Here is a 17,895-nt window from a genome sequence, read left to right as displayed (position 1 = left end):
GTTCACATCATGTCCTGTTCGCTGCTTAGCGCTCCATGGGGGTCTCAGTAGTCACACTGACCCACACTCATGTATGACTTCTTTACTTTCACTGATAATATGATCACAATGTATGAAGAAGTACAGAGAGGCAGGGTTTTTCTTTACAGATAATATGTATTATAGTGAATCTTCAGACATTTGTAAAAATAAATGGCAATAGTCATCAAAATGAGAACAGTGTCATTGGACGTTATCAAATCCCAGTGTAATAACAAGGCATCCATCACAGTAAGTGGAGTGCTGCGCTCAACAATTTTCCAGCCTTGCTACATTTCAGGGGAGCACCGCTTTCTCAAGCATACATGCATTTGCTTTAAAGAAGCAATTCACGCTATAATCGCCTTTTCATTGAGATAGTTGTCAAATTTGAATTGTAATTTACATGAAACAGTAGCAGACATGATGAATACAACAATCATTTGGATTTTTTTTATTTTATTTTTGATTTACCGTATTTTTCGGACTATAAGATGCACCGGACCATAAGACGCATCCCCTATTTTGGGGTGGAAAATAGAAAAAAATATTTTTTATAAGATGGGGGTCCATCTTACAGTCTGAATAGGTATGGTATCTTACCTGGGGGGCAGTGGAGCGAGGGTTACAGGAGGCAGGGTCCCTCTGGAAGTCGGCGGCTGCAGCAGAAGAGGTCAGATGCTGTGGAGCCTGTGCCGGGCCGGGGCTTGTGCCTGGCTGAGGCCCTTAGCCTGGCCAGTTCCTGTGCTGGGGCCGAGGCCTCGGGCTGGGGCCTTTGGCTGAGGCCGGGGCCTGTACCGGAGTGAGGCCAGGACCTCGGGCTGGGGCCTGTACTGGGCTGCGGCAGGTGCCGGGCAGTGAGCGGCGTTGGGCGGCGAATCAGTGCGGCCTGCGCAGGTTTCCGAAGCTACTGGTCTGTGCATGCATTGGCTTCGGCGGCCATTTTCCTGTAGATCACAGCTCTAGGAAGATGGCTGTGCACACCGGAAACCTGCGCAGGCCGCTCTGCTTTGTCGCCCGATGCCTCTCACAGCCCGACACTGGTCCCAGCCCCAGTACCGACTGGGAACCGGTCCCGGCCCCAGCCGCTCTGCCTCACCTCTCCTGTTTCTGCCGCCGCCGCCGCTACCACCACCGCGATCCTGGAGGGCCCTGCAATCCCACTTCACTACCACCGCAGGTAACGTTCAGACCATAAGACGCACCCCCCATTTTCCTCCCAAATATTGGGGGAAAAAAGTGCGTCCTATGGTCCGAAAAATACGGTATATATTATATATAGATTTAAACTTGAGAAAACACCTTGAAACATTAACAAATTCGGTATCATTAATCAAGCGAGAATTGGGAAGGTGGGGAACAGACAGGTATGTCCGATACATCAGGGTTCCCCAACTCCAGTCCTCAAGGCCCACCAATAGGTCATGTTTTCAGGATTTTCTTATTAGTGCCCGGGTGATAATTATATCACCTGCACAGGCAATAATTCCACCACCTGTGCAATACTAAGGAAATCCTGAAAACATGACCTGTTGGTGGGCCTTGAGGACTGGAGTTGGGGGACACTGCGCTACATCATGCCTGTTACTGATGCCTGCTCAGTGCACTGACCATAAGCAGTGTCAGATGTGGTGACGTTCATTTTGAATGTTTTCATCTTGATCACTGTTGCACTTTATATTATGTATGTCTGAAGACTTTATTGTGTATATATACAATGAGAACAGCTAAGTACACCCTTATTGAAATCTATGGTATTATGTACTAGGACCTAATCTGACCCTTAGAAGGTCTTAAAATTAAGTAAACACAGCTTGAAATGATCATCAACACATGACAAATTACAATTGTCATGTAATTATTTATTTACCAAAAACTAGACCACTATTTAGCAGCATTTGTTAAAAATTAAGTACATCTGATGAATCAATAGCTCGTCAAACCATTTTAAGCAGCAATAACTTTAAAATAATAATTTTCTGTATAAAATTTGTTTCAAACTTCTTTAGAACATTGCTTAAGTTCATTGAGTATTTTTTTTTGGAAAATTGAGGTTCCGACAGCATTTAATTTGGGTTGAGGTCTGGACATTGGCTGGACCATTGCAACACCTTGATTCATGACTTTCTTCAGCCCTTCTGATGTAGATTTGCTCGTGTGCTTGGGATCATTGCCCTGTTACATGACTCAGTATCAGCCAAGCTTTAGCTTTCAGAAGATGACCTCATATTTGACTCTGGAGTTCTTTGGTGCACAGAGTTCATGATTGATTCAATGACTACTGGGTGCCCAGATGCTGTAGCTTAAATAATCACCCCTCTCGCGCTGTGTTTGACAGTTCGTATGAGGTGCTTGTGCCGATATGCTTTCGTTTTTGCCAAATGTAGTGTAGGGCACTAGTCAAAACATCTCCACTTTGGACATTGTTCTTCGAGTCTTGTAGTTTGTTCAGATGCAACTTTGCAAATTTTCCCATTTTTGCCATGTTCTTCTTAGAAAGAAGATTCTCCAGGCCACCCTTCCAAATGAACCTTACTCATTCAATCTTTTTCTAATTGTACTGTCATGAACTTGAGCATTTATCATGTTAGCTGAGACCTTTGGAGTCTGAGCTATAGCTCTTGAGATTTTGCAGTTGGTGCATTTGCTGGGACGTCCATTCCTAGGATGATTGTCAGCTGTCTTGTTTTGTTTGTGTATCTTTCTCACTAGAATTATGGACTCCAAAGTGTTTGTAAATGGCGTTGTAACCCTTCTAAAATTGATGGGGGGCACAGGTCGTTTTTCTAAGATCATTGCTGATCTCTTTCCTCCTTGATCTTGTGTTAATGGAGACCTTTCATCAGATTTTTCAAGTTGAATTGGATATATATAGCATGACACAATGTAAGAGTGGCTACTGAGTGGAATAGAACGTTTTCTTTTAATTTTGCCTCGCCATTGTGGAGCTATTAGCAAAGTATTTGGCACCTATTGAGTTAAACTTTTAAGTCTTAAGGCCCCGTCACACTTAGCGACGCTGCAGCGATCCCGACAACAATACGACCTGTCAGGGATCGTTGCTGCGTCGCTATGTGGTCGCTGGTGAGTTGTCAAACAGGCAGGCTCACCAACGATCAGGGGAGCAGCGACATCGTGGAAAGAATCTTTCCACGATGTCCTGCTGCTGGTTACCAGCCTGCTGAAGCAGGAGCAGGCTGGTAACTATGGTAAACATCGGGTTACTAGGGGCACATGCGCATCTAGTAACCCAACCTCCCGCTCACTGTAGCAGAGTGGTAACCATGGTAAACAACGGGTTACTAGGTGCGCGTGTGCCCCTAGTAACCCGATGTTTATCATGGTTACCAGCCTGATCGCTGGTCACACACAACGATGTGTGCTGACCAGCGGGAGGGCAATGACCAAAAAATGGTCCAGGACACTTTGCAGCGATCAGCGACCTCACAGCAGGGGCCTGATCGCTGCAAAGTGTCACACATAGCGACATCGCTGGTGAGGTCGCTGGTGCGTCACCAAAACCGTGACGCAGCAGCGATCTCTCTAGCGATCTCGCTAAGTGTGATGGGGCCTTAAGTGGCTGTTATCAGATAGAAACTCATACTGGGAGAAGAAGTACACCCCCCAGTGAAAACACCCGCTTGGACTTAACTAGAGTTAACTCATTAGGTGCCAAATACTTTGATTGCTAATATCTCCACAAGAGAGAAGCAAAATTAAAAACAAAAAATATCAACATTTTATTCTGCTCTGCAGCCACAATTTCATCGTATGTCCAGTTCAACATGAAAAATTTGGTGAAAGGTCCTCTTTAATACTTCATGAAATTCTCTAGGCCAGCAAATTGCCAAAACTTCTGCTTTTATAGAGGTGGTCATATTGGTGATAAACAATTAATCAAGGACACTGGCTGCTACTTACCCTCTCAATTTCGGTGAAAACAATAAGGGTGTATTTGACGTTTTATACACTGCTTTTGCATCTGAGGTCAATTTTTGTTAATTAAATAATGAAATTGTGTAATTTGTCAATTTTAAGAACAGATGTTTTTTATTGTGTCCTAATGTGTAGAACCATAGAATTAAATGAGGATTTAGTTAGCTTTTCCCGTGACTGTGTGTTCTATTAGAAAGTGATGTTGGAAAATACGGCCATTGTACATGTTCTAGCTGATTGTATTAAGACAAATGCATTATTGTGTTTGTCCATTCTATTAGACAAAGGTGAAAGAGTTAAAGATGAACCCAGAAAATTAAATTGATCTGTGGTCAAATGGGATTTGACGTTAGTAAAATGGTATCATATATTGATGTTTGAACAATCCACTTATCTCTGAAAGATAATCTCAGAATTTGCTAAAAGAGCACTCTTTTCTCTTCCTCATGTTACTGGATATTCTTGCAAATTGCATAGAAACCCAGAATTTTCTCCTAAAATGGATTCTGTTTAAAGCCAAGTGATGGCTATTTTTTTTCTTCAGCATCAAATGCTTGAATGTATTATGAACTGCCGGATTGCAAGTATTCACTTAAAGTGACACAATTAAATATAAGCGTATCCACTGGGGGAATGTGAAATCTTATACCGTGTATAGTTAAAAATTTTAAGAAAGAACAGAAACATGAGGTTACTTATCAGAACAAAGCATTATTCAGAATCTGTCACATGCAGGGTTAACTTTGCGGCTCCATTTACATATCCTATATTGACATTACTATAAACTTATCTGCAGTGCCATATAGCATCTAGTAATTTCACTTTGCGCATCAGGTTCTAAATTAAGCTCAATTGACTTTCTGTATGAAGCACCAAGGTCCAGGAACCAGCAAATAGATAAGTAGTGAGTATAGAAATATGTGGTTTACATAGGTTCACTGTGTAAGGGTAACTCCTTGGTCTTATTCTCCTGTAGTGGTTCACTGTGTAAGGGTAACTCCTTGGTCTTATTCTCCTGTAGTGGTTCACTGTGTAAGGGTAACCCCTTGGTCTTATTCTCCTGTAGTGGTTCACTGTGTAAGGGTAACCCCTTGGTCTTATTCTCCTGTAGTGGTTCACTGTGTAAGGGTAACCCCTTGGCCTTATTCTCCTGTAGTGGTACATGACATGGCACCAAGTTCACGTAGTCACACTTTTCAGAGTTTAAACCAACAGATCTTCTTAGATCTTGGAATTTCTTTTGAAAGGAGTAGAACAACTTTTGTCTTGCAAAATGAGAAGAGTCCACTGTGCTTAAAAAATGATAACTAAAAAGAAAGGGGTTTAAAAAGAAAAGCTATATATATATATATATATATATATATATATATATATATATATATATATATAATATGTGCTGAACCCTGGTAAATCAGCGCCCTGATACAGTGCTGTCATTCCAAAAGTCTCAGCCGGACCGCTGTTGATGACGTCATGACCCCTTGTCTCCTATTACTGCATGACATCATCTCTAATGATCCAGCAGAGACTGACCAGATCGGCAGCAGATTTGATTCCCGGTTCAATTGTATCATCTTCTTTAATTCCCGTGGTTTACTGCTATCAGTTTCAGAAACAATCTAGAAAACCCATTCCGGCAGTACAATCCAAAACCGTGGAGTCGTTCCATAGATACCCATTGTTTTGAGATGTGCAACATGCTTGTACAAGTGACATATAGTCAGGTGTCCACATGCTTTTAACAATAAAAGTCTTATTTTTTCAAAAACCGTGTGTTGTGAACAATGTTCTTTTACCAGTTCAAAACCAGGCCATTTTCCTGACCAGTACATGAGAATCTGTCAGTAGGTTGCTGCCTCATCTGAGAACAGCATGATGTAGGAAGAGAGACCCTAAATCCAACCATCTATCACTCTACTGGGTTTAGCGGTTCTGACACAATCAGAATTTTAAATTTATCATGCAGCAGAGCTGAGAAAATTACCCCGGCCTACACCAGGCTCTATTTGTATTTTGTCTGTTGATAGTGAGCTGCTTATCACAGCAGGGGGTGGAGTCAGGCTAGCAGTCGCGTGCACATCAGACATGGCAGTGATAATGTCCTATTTGTCCAATCCTATAATGTCCGATTCTCTTTAAAGAACTGTAAAGTTTTCTCTCGTTTGGATATTCATATAGTTTTTTTCTTTATGACAACAAAGGACCACTAAAATACACTTTAAATTTAATATTAATTTAAATTTTAATTGCGTAGCAATTATTTTTATATGTCAGACTTTTTTTCAACTGGCGCTGGGCGAATAACGATAAACATTGGACTTAAAGCAGCTTTTTCTTATTTTATTTTTATTGCTATTCATTCATTCCTTCATTCATTTGATACATTGTTCCCTCATAAGATCATAAATGACATTTGAAGGACGTAGAGAATGTGGTGGATATCGAGTGCTGCCACCGAAGATGATGAATCCAAACGATGAGTATAAAAACTGGCGATTTATTAATGCAACACGTTTCAGAGTAGGTACAGCTTGAGGAAGAAGTAGTACCTATTCTGAAACGTGTTGCATTGATAAATGCATTAAACCAGTTATTATACTCACCATTTAGATTCATCATCTTCAGTGCCTCATATATAAGGCATTCTCTACTTCCTTCATCCATTAAGTACTCCATTTGCTTGGTGTAAGCACAGCGGTCGGAGCAGTGTCCATTTCGACATCACATCACTCTTCCACAGAGTTGTGCTGAGCACAACCTGACCAGGTGAACAATTCACCCTCCTATTCCTCATCACCTAAAGCTAGCGGTAATTCACAGGGAGCGCCTCTTTCCTATTCTCTTAAAAGACATTTGGGGACATTTCTACATTTAAATACTTTTCAATCTATCTAATTTTTTCTGTAACTGTGACTTATATATTACCCAGTTACAGGCAAATTTACCCTCCTGGCTGCAATGCTGCACCGCGGAGCTGATCTGGGTCTCTTAGGACCCATCAGCTTATGCTTCTTTCTGGCACCCAGCGATCATGTGATCGCTTGGTCCAGAGGAGAAATATAGCTATCGGGAAGGTAGAGATGGTAATAAACCATCTCTGCCTTCCCTATGAGGAATCTGGCTGTGTCTGACAGCCGGCTTCTCTCTGCTGTAGCATCATGATCTTATACATTTGCTATACTATGCAGTGATATTTTTGAACATCACTGTTCACAAAGATATTTAAAGTGTATGGGTGGTCCGGAAGTACTTAAATAAACTGTTACTGACATTTTTAAATACAGCTCAGTTATTTTACATCTTCTTTGTGTTTCTTTCTGTTTACAATATACGTTGTTTTATTTCATTTCAGGAAGATATAGACCCATCTATTCATGAAAGCCTTGGTATAGAAAACACCCTGTGGGCCAGCACAGTGGTCGCATCTGGTAGGAGAATTGCATTTTTCCCTTCATGGTTTCATATTTCTTTGTGTTTAAGTGCACTTTACATAATATAAACACACCATCCAATACAGAAGGAAGCTCACAAAGTCAAGGCAAATTTGGCAAAAGTTAAATAGCACTCGCTATCCTTAGATTCTTTCCTATGGGATTGGATTGTCTAAAATTTCAGTTTTTGAGACATTTTATCTTAAAAAAAAAAAAGACTTCTGAAGAAAAAACATAAAGTGACGGAAGTCAGAAAAAGACTTTTTTCTTTTTTCAAGTACATATCATTAGAAATTCAGAATTTTCCTTAGAATTATACCTTTTACCCACGTCCAAAATATATGGTTTGTGCTCGGATCGCAATACCTGGCCCAACCAGAGTGTCTTCTGACCTGAAGTATCTGTGTATGCCTATATGGCTGTTATTTCAGGTCAGAACACCCACAGTTGGTCTTGAGACATGGACATGTGAATTCAGTATTAGAGCGACACAGGTTTTGGTTCCTGGTTTTATCTCCTTCTATACCCGTCTCCTGAGCACAAGCCAAAATCATCCAGACATGCTAGAAGGGGGCTGCATTTTGCATGTTTAGCAATGTGAAATAGAGGACTTGACGACGACCAGCAAAGTTCCCATGCTGACGTAGTCATGTGACAGTCAGGGAACCAGCGGAATGGAGCAGAGGATTAGATTAAAAGACAGTAGGCTGAACAGTTGTTATTAGATAGTTACAAATCATTTTTCAATGCAAATCCCCTTTTAACAGTTTCTAAATACAGTATAATGGAGAAAATCCAAGAGTAAATCACCTTCCCTATAGTTTCCTCTGGAGGAAAACTTGAAGCCATTGACAGTTATATGCTGTGTCTATTGCATATTTCCAGAATTTCCTATGACTGCTTTGGATCAGCGTGTACAGTATATACTGTAGGTATATTTGATGATGAGCAGGGGCATAACTAAAGTCTTATGAGCAACAGCATGTTGACCACGGGCCCCAGGTAGTGATGCTAGAACAGATAAACATTTATGTGTTCAAACCCCATAAAAAAATTCACATAAATTTTATAAATCTTACAGAACATACAGTAATAGGATCATTTTCTAGGTGATACTTTTAAATAATACAGTCATATAATTACCAAATAACAAATATTATTGCCAAACTACTGAACAAAGTCTACTATACCAAGACCAATATTAATAATAATACTATACAAGAGCATAATAATGCCACCGCAACAAATCTTACCACTGCTTAGTGTGTGAATGCAACCAACCCGCTATACCAAAACAAGTAGCCTAATAATACCACATATAAGGGACAAATACCGCCACACCGTGACCAGACCACATATTACCACCACATAGTGACCGAATAATACCATGAAAATGATCACTCACAAAAACAACAGTAATAACAGTAATATTATCACCAGTGATAGTTATACATACACAGGAGTTAGTATAAGTACATAGTAGATAGTAGAAGTGTATACAGTACAGGTACATTCAGTGACTCACCGGTGATGGTTCCAGGTGAAGTAATTCTCTTTTTAGTTTTTGTTCTTCATCTGTCATAGATTGCTAGCTCTGCAGAATGTAACAGACATCTAAAAGCTGATGACTTCTAGAGCCCCCACCTCACATTTTCCCCCACTTTTACACTGCGCTGGATGAAGGAGACAAGTTCCACAGTGCCGCCCTGGTGCCCTGCACAGTAACAATATAACAATACCTCCCTTTTGTTCCCCCCACAGTAACCATATTAAATTACAATAGTGATGTCACCCTCTGTTGACCCCATAAAGTACTAATTGTTATGTCCCTTTTTGTGGCCCTAGTAAAATAATAAAATTCCCCTTTTTGTCCCCATACAGTAAAAATGTTTGTCTTTTGTGCCCAAATACAGCACTAAACCCCCCACCTCAGTGACATCCATCCTGTAATAAAGTACTTCTTTTCTGTCTCTTTACAGTAATAACATCCACCTTACAGTTGAAACAGCTCAAATTGGGGGACATTATTAATGTATGGAGCCATAATAGAGGAAATTATTAATGTCCCCCATTGTGGCCCCATAGACAAATAAAATCCCCCTTGTGGCTCCATACACTAATAATGCCCTCCTTATGGCCAAAATACAGTAATAATGTCTCCCTATGTGCCACCATACAGTTGTAATGTCCTTCATTCTGGTGCTCTTCACATATCAATGAAAAGAAAATAATAAAAGAAATCAATCATATCCTTCACCTGTCACCACTCCCACGGTGGGCAGCTCCTTTTTTCTCCTCCTTAGCCCAGCGCAGGCGGCGCAATGTAGTGATGTCAGTGTTCTACTGGCGATGGGACATCTGATGTCAGCCACAGCTGCTTGTCTTTGATGGGCCAGTGGGTTTTATCGATATTGTGGAGAAGAGAGAAAGTGGCTCTCTGCTCCTCCATAGTTTTTAACTAGATGTGCCTCTGAAGAGGCACATTCAGCTGAACATACAGCTGCCACCAGCAGGCCGCCCTCCATTCCAGGCCCTGTCATGGTCACACCCTTTGCTACAGTTGTCTACACACAACCTATGATGCGATATAGCGTTAACTGCAGGTAAATAGCATTAAAATCATGCCTTTCTGGAAAAGCAGCTACAGGGAGAAAATTAATTTATATTTTCCCTGCTTCCAGTCATAGGGGCGGTGAAGGGAGCGATTACAGTCACTATATATTGTGAGCCGCGGCCGTTATCACTCCCCTGCACTTTGATGGACAGCGTTCTCTGCACACAAATTGCACACACACGCTGCAGAGCAGACTGTCAGTCAATGTGCCTGGGAGTGATTACTCCTGCCGCTCACCATATTAACGCTATTTACCTATTTACTTGCAGATTAATTCTGAGTCTGCAGGTAAGTATGGTTCTGGACATGGCAGGTTTCCTTTAAGCTTGTGTGCTCTTTAAGAATAATGTCCAATTTTCAAACTTTCCTGTATGTGTCACATCATATCTTATAATGATCTGGTTTAGAATTTTTAATTACACATTTTAAACTATAGAAACTAGAATGAAATCCTAATGGACACTTACTGCTTGGATTCATTGCACCTTATCTTCTGTGCATTGAGTCCCTTATGCCCTTACATTAAACTACTGTTACTGATCCTTCGCACTATCGATTTGTGGTCTTTCGCCTCTAAAATTGTCAGGACAGCAGCAATCAGAGCCGAACATTTCTGAGGTATTCCCCACATAATTCCCATAGCACTTCTCAATGGCCCGACCTTGACCCTTGTGACTTTTTTACAAAGTGTTAATGGCAAATATTTGAGAGAATTTATCATTACTCTGGATATGGAATTTGAAGAATGAGGTCAGTTAGTTAAATAGTTATTATTTCATTAGTTTTCAGTTTTCTGTTACATTGTGATACATTTGCTCTTTCTTTCTTGGTCCTAAATCTGACGATTATTATCATATGTTAAGTATGGAACATGTGTCATCATAATGCAATTTTTATGGATTGCACCAATCAATCATTTTACAGTATGAGTTTATGTTCACACTAGCATGTTTGTAACAAAGCCATGACCACTGTGATATATCTGTTTTCCAATTAATCCTTATGAGTGCTAATGACACCAGTACCTTCTTATTAGACTCCTGATGGAATAAAGGACTCTAGAAGTTGGATTTCAATCTCTGTTTCAGATCTTCTAGTGTATTTAGTACCTATTTTGCTTGATCTTTAGCACCATACTTGTCTCTGAAGGATATTGCATTTAGTTCATAGTCTTTTTAAATGAGTTGTCCACTACATGGACAACCCCTTCTTAAATGCTCTAGTCCTTAGAGGAAAACAAGAGAACTTATACTCACCCCCTGCACTGGTGCCATACCAGCGATGTTAGTGGCGATGCGTTTAATGCATGGAAACAGTAGGTCTCTCAGAATGAGAGCTGCTTTTCTATTCTGGAAATTATTAGAAAAAAAAAGATTGTTGCAGCAGTCTTTTGTTCTGAAGACAGATATGACCTATTAGGGGCTTGTTTCTGATTAGTAGGATGTCACCAAACCACAGAATTTGTTTGTAAATAGTTGATAAATGTGGTTGGAAATTGTATTTTTGAAGAGTTATTCACGTGCCGATGTGCTCCATGCCCATCAGTAGACCATCAACTCATAGATCCAGTTACCGTAAATCCCAACTCGGTATGTGCTGTGTGATAGCCAAGTACCTAGGATCCTTCTTCACATTCACACTTCACACTATTTCATTTCAATGTTCTTTCACCTATGAAGTAAATACATAAGGTCGCCAAGAAAAATCTATTAAATATTGTAACCTGAAGCCATTGTAACCTGTGGGACTATTGCATTCTGTGTTGTGCCCACTGTAGGGCTTTAGGAGACAGAGAGTTTTTCTTTGTGGCTGGTTCTATCCCCATAACCAATACACTGAACAAAACACAGTGTATACATTTTTTCAGGGTTATTCCTTTATGACTAGGCTAAAAGGTATAGTGGTGACACATTGTTGTTTTCTCATGTCTTTATTAAGTGAGTCAGAATGACTGTTCAAACCAAGTAGAGGCGCTTGGTGCATCATGGCGTGACCAGACATTTAAGTGCACCTTCCCACCTACTTGTTTTCAATCTATCTCTGCCCTTCTCTGGCCCTTTAAAGCCAGAGCTGTCAATCAGAGAGAGAAGGAGAAGGAGTGTAGTAGAGGGAAAACAAGTAGTTGGGGTGGGATATGCACTTAAATGTTTGGCCACACCAGGGGTGCACCGAACGCCTGTACTTGGTTTGAACAGTCATTCTGTGCTGACAGAGTCCCTTTAAGAAAGCCCTCCTATGAAGTGTGTACAGTGGGGAAAAAAGTATTTAGTCAGCCACCAATTGTGCAAGTTCTCCCACTTAAAAAGATGAGAGAGGCCTGTAATTGACATCTTAGGTAGACCTCAACTATGAGAGACAAAATGAGAAAACAAATCCTGAAAATCACATTGTCTGTCTGATTTGGAAATCATTTTTTTCCAGATTTGGTGGAAAATAAGTATTTGGTCAATTACAAACAAGCAAGATTCCTGGCTCTCACAGACCTGTGACTTCTTCTTTAAGGGGCTCCTCTATCCTCCACTCATTACCTGTAGTACTGGCACCTGTTTGAACTTATCAGTATAAAAGACACACCTGTCCACAACCTCAAACAGTCACACTCCAAACTCCAGTATGGTGAAGACCAAAGAGCTGTCGAAGGACATCAGAAACAAAATTGTAGCCCTGCACCAGGCTGGGAAGACTGAATCTGCAATAGGCAAGCAGCTTGGTGTGAAGAAATCAACTGTGGGAGCAATAATTAGAAAATGGAAGACATACAAGACCATTGATAATCTCCCTTGATCTGGGGCTCCACACAAGGTCTCACCCCGTGGGGTCAAAATGATCTCAAGAACGGTGAGCAAAAATCCCAGAACCACATGGGGGGACCTAGTGAATGACCTGCAGAGAGCTGGGACCAACGTTACACAGGCTACCATCAGTAACACACTACGCCGCCAGGGACTCAGATCCTGCAGTGCCAGACGTGTCCCCCTGCTTAAGCCATTACTTGTCCAGGCCTGTCTGAAGTTTGCTAGAGAGCATTTGGATGATCCAGAAGAGTATTGGGAGAATGTCATATGGTCAGATGAAACCAAAGTAGAACTGTTTGGTAGAAACACAACTCGGCCTGTTTGGAGGAGAAAGAATGCTGAGTTGCATCCAAAGAACACCATACCTACTGTTAAGCATGGGGGTGGTAACATCATGCTTTGGGACTGTTTCTGTGCCAAGGGACCAGGACGACTGATCCGTGCACATGAAAGAATGAATGGGGCCATGTATTGTGAGATTTTGAGTGCAAACCTCCTTCCATCAGCAAGGGCATTGAAGATGAAATGTGGCTGGGTCTTTCAGCATGACAATGATCCCAAGCACACCGCCAGGGAAGCAAAGGAGCGGCTTTGTAAGAAGCATTTCAACATCCTGGAGTGGCGTAACCAGTCTCCAGATCTAAACCCTATAGAAAACCTTTGGAGGGAGTTGAAAGCGACAGCCCCAAAACATCACTGCTCTAGAGGAGATCTGCATGGAAGAATGGGCCAACATACCAGCAACAGTGTGTGCCAACCTTGTGAAGACTTACAGAAAATTTTTGACCTCTGTCATTGTCAACAAAGGATATATAACAAAGTATTGAGATGAACCTTTGTATTTGACCAAATGCTTATTTTCCACCAAATTTGAAAACAATTTCTTTCCAAATCAGACAATGTGATTTTCAGGATTTGTTTTCTCATTTTGTCTCTCATAGTTGAGGTCTACCTATGATGTCAATTACAGGCCTCTCTCTCATCTTTTTAAGTGGGAGAACTTGCATAATTGGTGGCTGACTAAATACTTTGTTTCCCCACTGTATATGTGTATGTAGTATGTGTAGTCTCATAGTGTTATTATACTCTTCTAACACTGCCTTCTCCGGGATCCAGTGCCATTCTGCTCCTCTTCTGAGTGACATCACCGCTCTTCAGATTTCCCGGGTCACACTGCGCTCTGCGTCACCCGGGAGGGGCTTTTACCATGTAAGCTTATGGAGCATCAGAACGTGGTATCATAGTCTTATCAATGTAAAAGAGACTTCTGGCTCACACACAGACAGAGCATAGAGTGATCCAGATAGTATGAAGAAAGGTGACGTCACTGAGAAGAGGAGCAGAACGGCACTGGATCCTGGAGAAGACTGCTGTAGGTGAGTATAGTAACATTTACGCTCTACATTACATGCACATATACACCGATATAATAAAATAAAAAATCCTTTATTGGGAGTGCTTCTTTAATAGTGAAACCTCCTGCAGAGTATTATAAGAAAGTGCTAGTCAGGGTAACCACAATGTGATTGCAGAGTGTTGTAGATCGTAACAATGCTTGAAGCAGAAATTTAAGATGATAGAGATCAGAAAGAAGGAAAAGAAAATCTGTACAACGTGATTTTGTCTTAAATTGTAAACTAGTCCGTTGTCATTTTCTGAACTAGTTGAAGCATTTAATAGATATTCTGCAATAAATTGTATTGGTGCAGGCTGACTATAAAGCTCATAAATCTTGCCTTTGCTTTAAAGCACATACATTATAATGCAAAGTCGTAGAGCCTGTCATGTTCGTACTTAGCATATCTGTGTCTGTTTTATGGAGCTCTCCATGCATTAATTTGGTAGTGATAATAAGTTGTTTGTTGATTGCGATTTCTCTCCCTCTTCGACAGCTCTGCAAGAAATGATTAATTATTGTTAATTATTTCTGTAATCCTGGTGGCTAGGAATATTTACAATACATGTAAGTTTGTCAGGGAGCCCTGCTTTGTGATCATGTTCATCTAATATTAATAGCACATTTATCTCCTGAAAGAGGCAGACATAATGCATTGGGAAATTAAGATGGAAGTATTGATCAGTCGCTTCATTGTACAGAAGCGATGGGGAAGACACTTATCTATGGGAGATGGCAAGGATCTGAGGCTCTATTATGAAACTGTTAGCCCAATCTTTCATTATATCACTTTTTATTCACGACGTCTCAAATTATTTCAGGTGGCAAAAGAACTATAAAACAATAGTTTAGTATAGCAAATGATTTACGTGTCAGCCACAGCCAAAAAGATACCTGATGTTGAATTAAATGAGTAGATGTTTTAACATAACAAAAAAATAAAAATGTATTATTCTTCAACGTTGGCATTCTAAATCTGGTATGGCAATAGATTTGTCATGAATGCACTGATTGAGGTGTAACACATATTTTATTTAGTGGCTTAAAAATTAGGACTATTAAATTAGAATATTAAATAACAGATGCCTCGATTACTTTAAAGTTATATTAAAGAGGTATTCCCATCTCCAAGATCCTATCCCAATATCTAGTAGGTGTAATAATAATAATATTAGCACAATTAGAAATATAGTTTAGTTCTTCTGATTTGCTATGTTGCTTACCCCATGTGCAGAACATTGCAGTAGCTTAGGTACTATCTATTGAAGCTAATTTGATTAGTTTCAATAGATTGATCCCACATAAATCCATGCGTGAGGTTATTTTTGATGTACTCCAGGATAGCATCTCTTTGAAAACCTTCAAAAATTATGCCCACAGGAGAGGTAACACTTACACGCTCAAATTTTGTACCATTTTTAATATTGGCAACACATTTTCTATGTACCAGTCATGTGGTACAAACCTAGCTATTATGGAATCTTTGAATATTAGCAATGATGATCTGCCTGTCACAGTACTTAATTCCTGCAGTACTTGGGACTGTATGCCATCTTGGCCTAGTGATTTGTCTACTTTGGTGTTTTCAAGGCTGCCTGTACTTCCTGCTCGATACTTTACCTCTCATGGGATTTTCTTGTGTAAATACTGTAGAGAATCTTATTAAATGCTGTGACACTCCTGTGGACTAAAAATTCTCAATACACCTGTAGATGAATCTTTTGACTCTTTAGTTTCCAAAATGGGGTCAGTTGTGAGGGGATTCTGCTTTTTTGGCACCTCAGGGACTATGTAAATGTGACAAGGCATCCACAATATATCCCAGTCAACATTGCATTCCAAAAGTCAAACAGCATGCCTTCCTTTCCAAGCCCTGCCTTGTGTTCTAAGTGTAGTTTTTGACCACATATGTGATATCACTGCGTTCCGTAGAAGTTGCGTAAAAAATTGTGGGTCCATTTTCTCCTATTACCCCTTGAGAACATGAAAAATTTGGAGCTAAAACAACATTGTAGTGGAAAAAATATACATTTTAATTTTCATGTCACAATGTTATAAAGTTTTGTGAAGCACAAATAGGTTAAAAATATTCAACACAACCCTAGATGAATTTCTTGATGGAGTCTAGTTTCCAAAATGGATTTACTTGTGGGCTGGTTTCTGCTGTTTTTGTACCTTACGGCTCAAGAAATGTGACATGACGTCCTCAATGTATTCCATCCAAATTTGTGATACAAAAGTCAAATAGCACTCCTTTCTATCTGAGGTGTGACATTTGCCCAAACAGTCATTTTCGACCACATAGAGTATTGCCGTATTCGTTAAAACATTTTGTAGCATTTTTTGGTGCGCATATTCTCCTATTACCCCTTTTGAAAATGAAAAATTTGGGGCCTAAGCCATATTTTATTGGGAAAAAAAAATCGATTTGTAAAAAAATTAAAAATTGTTGCTAAACTTTACTCTTCTATCATCCTAATAAAAGAATATTTGAAAATTTATGCTGACGTAAAGTAGACATAGGGTAAATGTTGTTTATTAACTTTTTATTGCGTTGAGACAATATATTTTAAGTGTATAAAAATTTTAAAAGTTTAAAATACAATGTGTCACAAAAACACATTCAAACATTCTCCGAGTCACTGGGATATGTTGAAGCATTCCAGAGTTGTTTCCACATAAAGTCAAATTTGTCAGATTAGAAAAAATGAGACACAATGTTTAAGGATAAAATTAGCTCTCTCACTAAAAGTTTAAAGCCCCAGTGTTTTTATCAGTCGCCACCTTGCGCTGTTCTTGGCACCGCATCGGTTGTCATCTGCTAGTTGTGATCTGCCAGATTGCTCCAATGTTTGCTGGGTAGACCGGAAGTCATTTCTCAGTGTAACCCTAAAAGTGCCAAAACAGGAGACTCATAGATTTAGTTGAGCTCTGATTTCTGGTAGTCAAGAGCTGTGGTCACAAGATGGCGGAAAGGGGCCGTAGTGACCAGGAAGAGCTGAAGACAGCGGCTGGTAAATATATTACTTTGGGGCAAGGAACAGACATTCATGATACCACTCTGGCAGTGAAAAAAACAAACAAAGTTATGCTAAATTATTGTTGGATGTTGTAGTTTGTAGTGTCAGTATACATTAAGGTGAAGCTTGTGATCTATGGAATGCCTACTTGTAAAACTGTACTCATCAAAGTGACCAATGACCTTCTGACAGCATAATGTAACGGTGACTACTCTCTGCTCATTCTTGACCTCTCTGCAGCTTTCGACACCGTTGACCACCACCTCCTACTCTCTATGCTCCACTCAATCGGCATAAAGGACACTGCTCTCTCCTTGTTCTCCTCCTACCTATCTGACTGCTCTTTCAGTGTATCGTTCGCTGGCTCCTCTTCTTCCCCCCTTCCTCTCACTATTGGGGTTCCTCAGGGTTCAGTCCTTCTCTCTCTATACGGCCCCAATTGGACAAACCATCAGCAAATTTGGCTTTCAGTACCATCTTTATGCTGATGACACACAACTATACACTTCATCCCCTGACCTTACCCCCACTGTACTACAGAACACCAGTGACTGTCTGGCCACAGTTTCCAACATCATGTCCGCTCTCTATCTGAAACTCAACCTTTCCAAAACTGAATTTCTTCTGCTCCCACCATCTACTCACCTCTTAAATCTGACATTTCCCTCTCCGTGTGTGGCACTAC

At 40.3% G+C, this 17,895-nt stretch overlaps 1 protein-coding gene across 3 annotated transcripts in view; it reads left to right on the top strand.

The window, feature by feature from the left end:
* The window catches only part of ATP9B (ATPase phospholipid transporting 9B (putative)), a 383,456-nt gene that overhangs the window by 137,642 nt on the left and 227,919 nt on the right, over nucleotides 1–17,895 (top strand). For all 3 annotated transcript variants that reach the window (XM_073678911.1, XM_073678910.1, XM_073678909.1), the window contains exon 10: nucleotides 7,307–7,382. In XM_073678911.1, coding sequence (XP_073535012.1) covers nucleotides 7,307–7,382 — 76 coding nt within the window. The remainder of the gene's footprint in view (nucleotides 1–7,306; nucleotides 7,383–17,895) is intronic.

This window comes from Phyllobates terribilis, unplaced genomic scaffold (assembly GCF_046119375.1).
Source record: "Phyllobates terribilis strain yellow unplaced genomic scaffold, ASM4611937v1 Scaffold_4__5_contigs__length_816908805, whole genome shotgun sequence".
NCBI classification, from domain to species: Eukaryota; Metazoa; Chordata; class Amphibia; order Anura; family Dendrobatidae; genus Phyllobates; species Phyllobates terribilis.
This window is presented reverse-complemented; position numbering and strand designations above follow the sequence as displayed.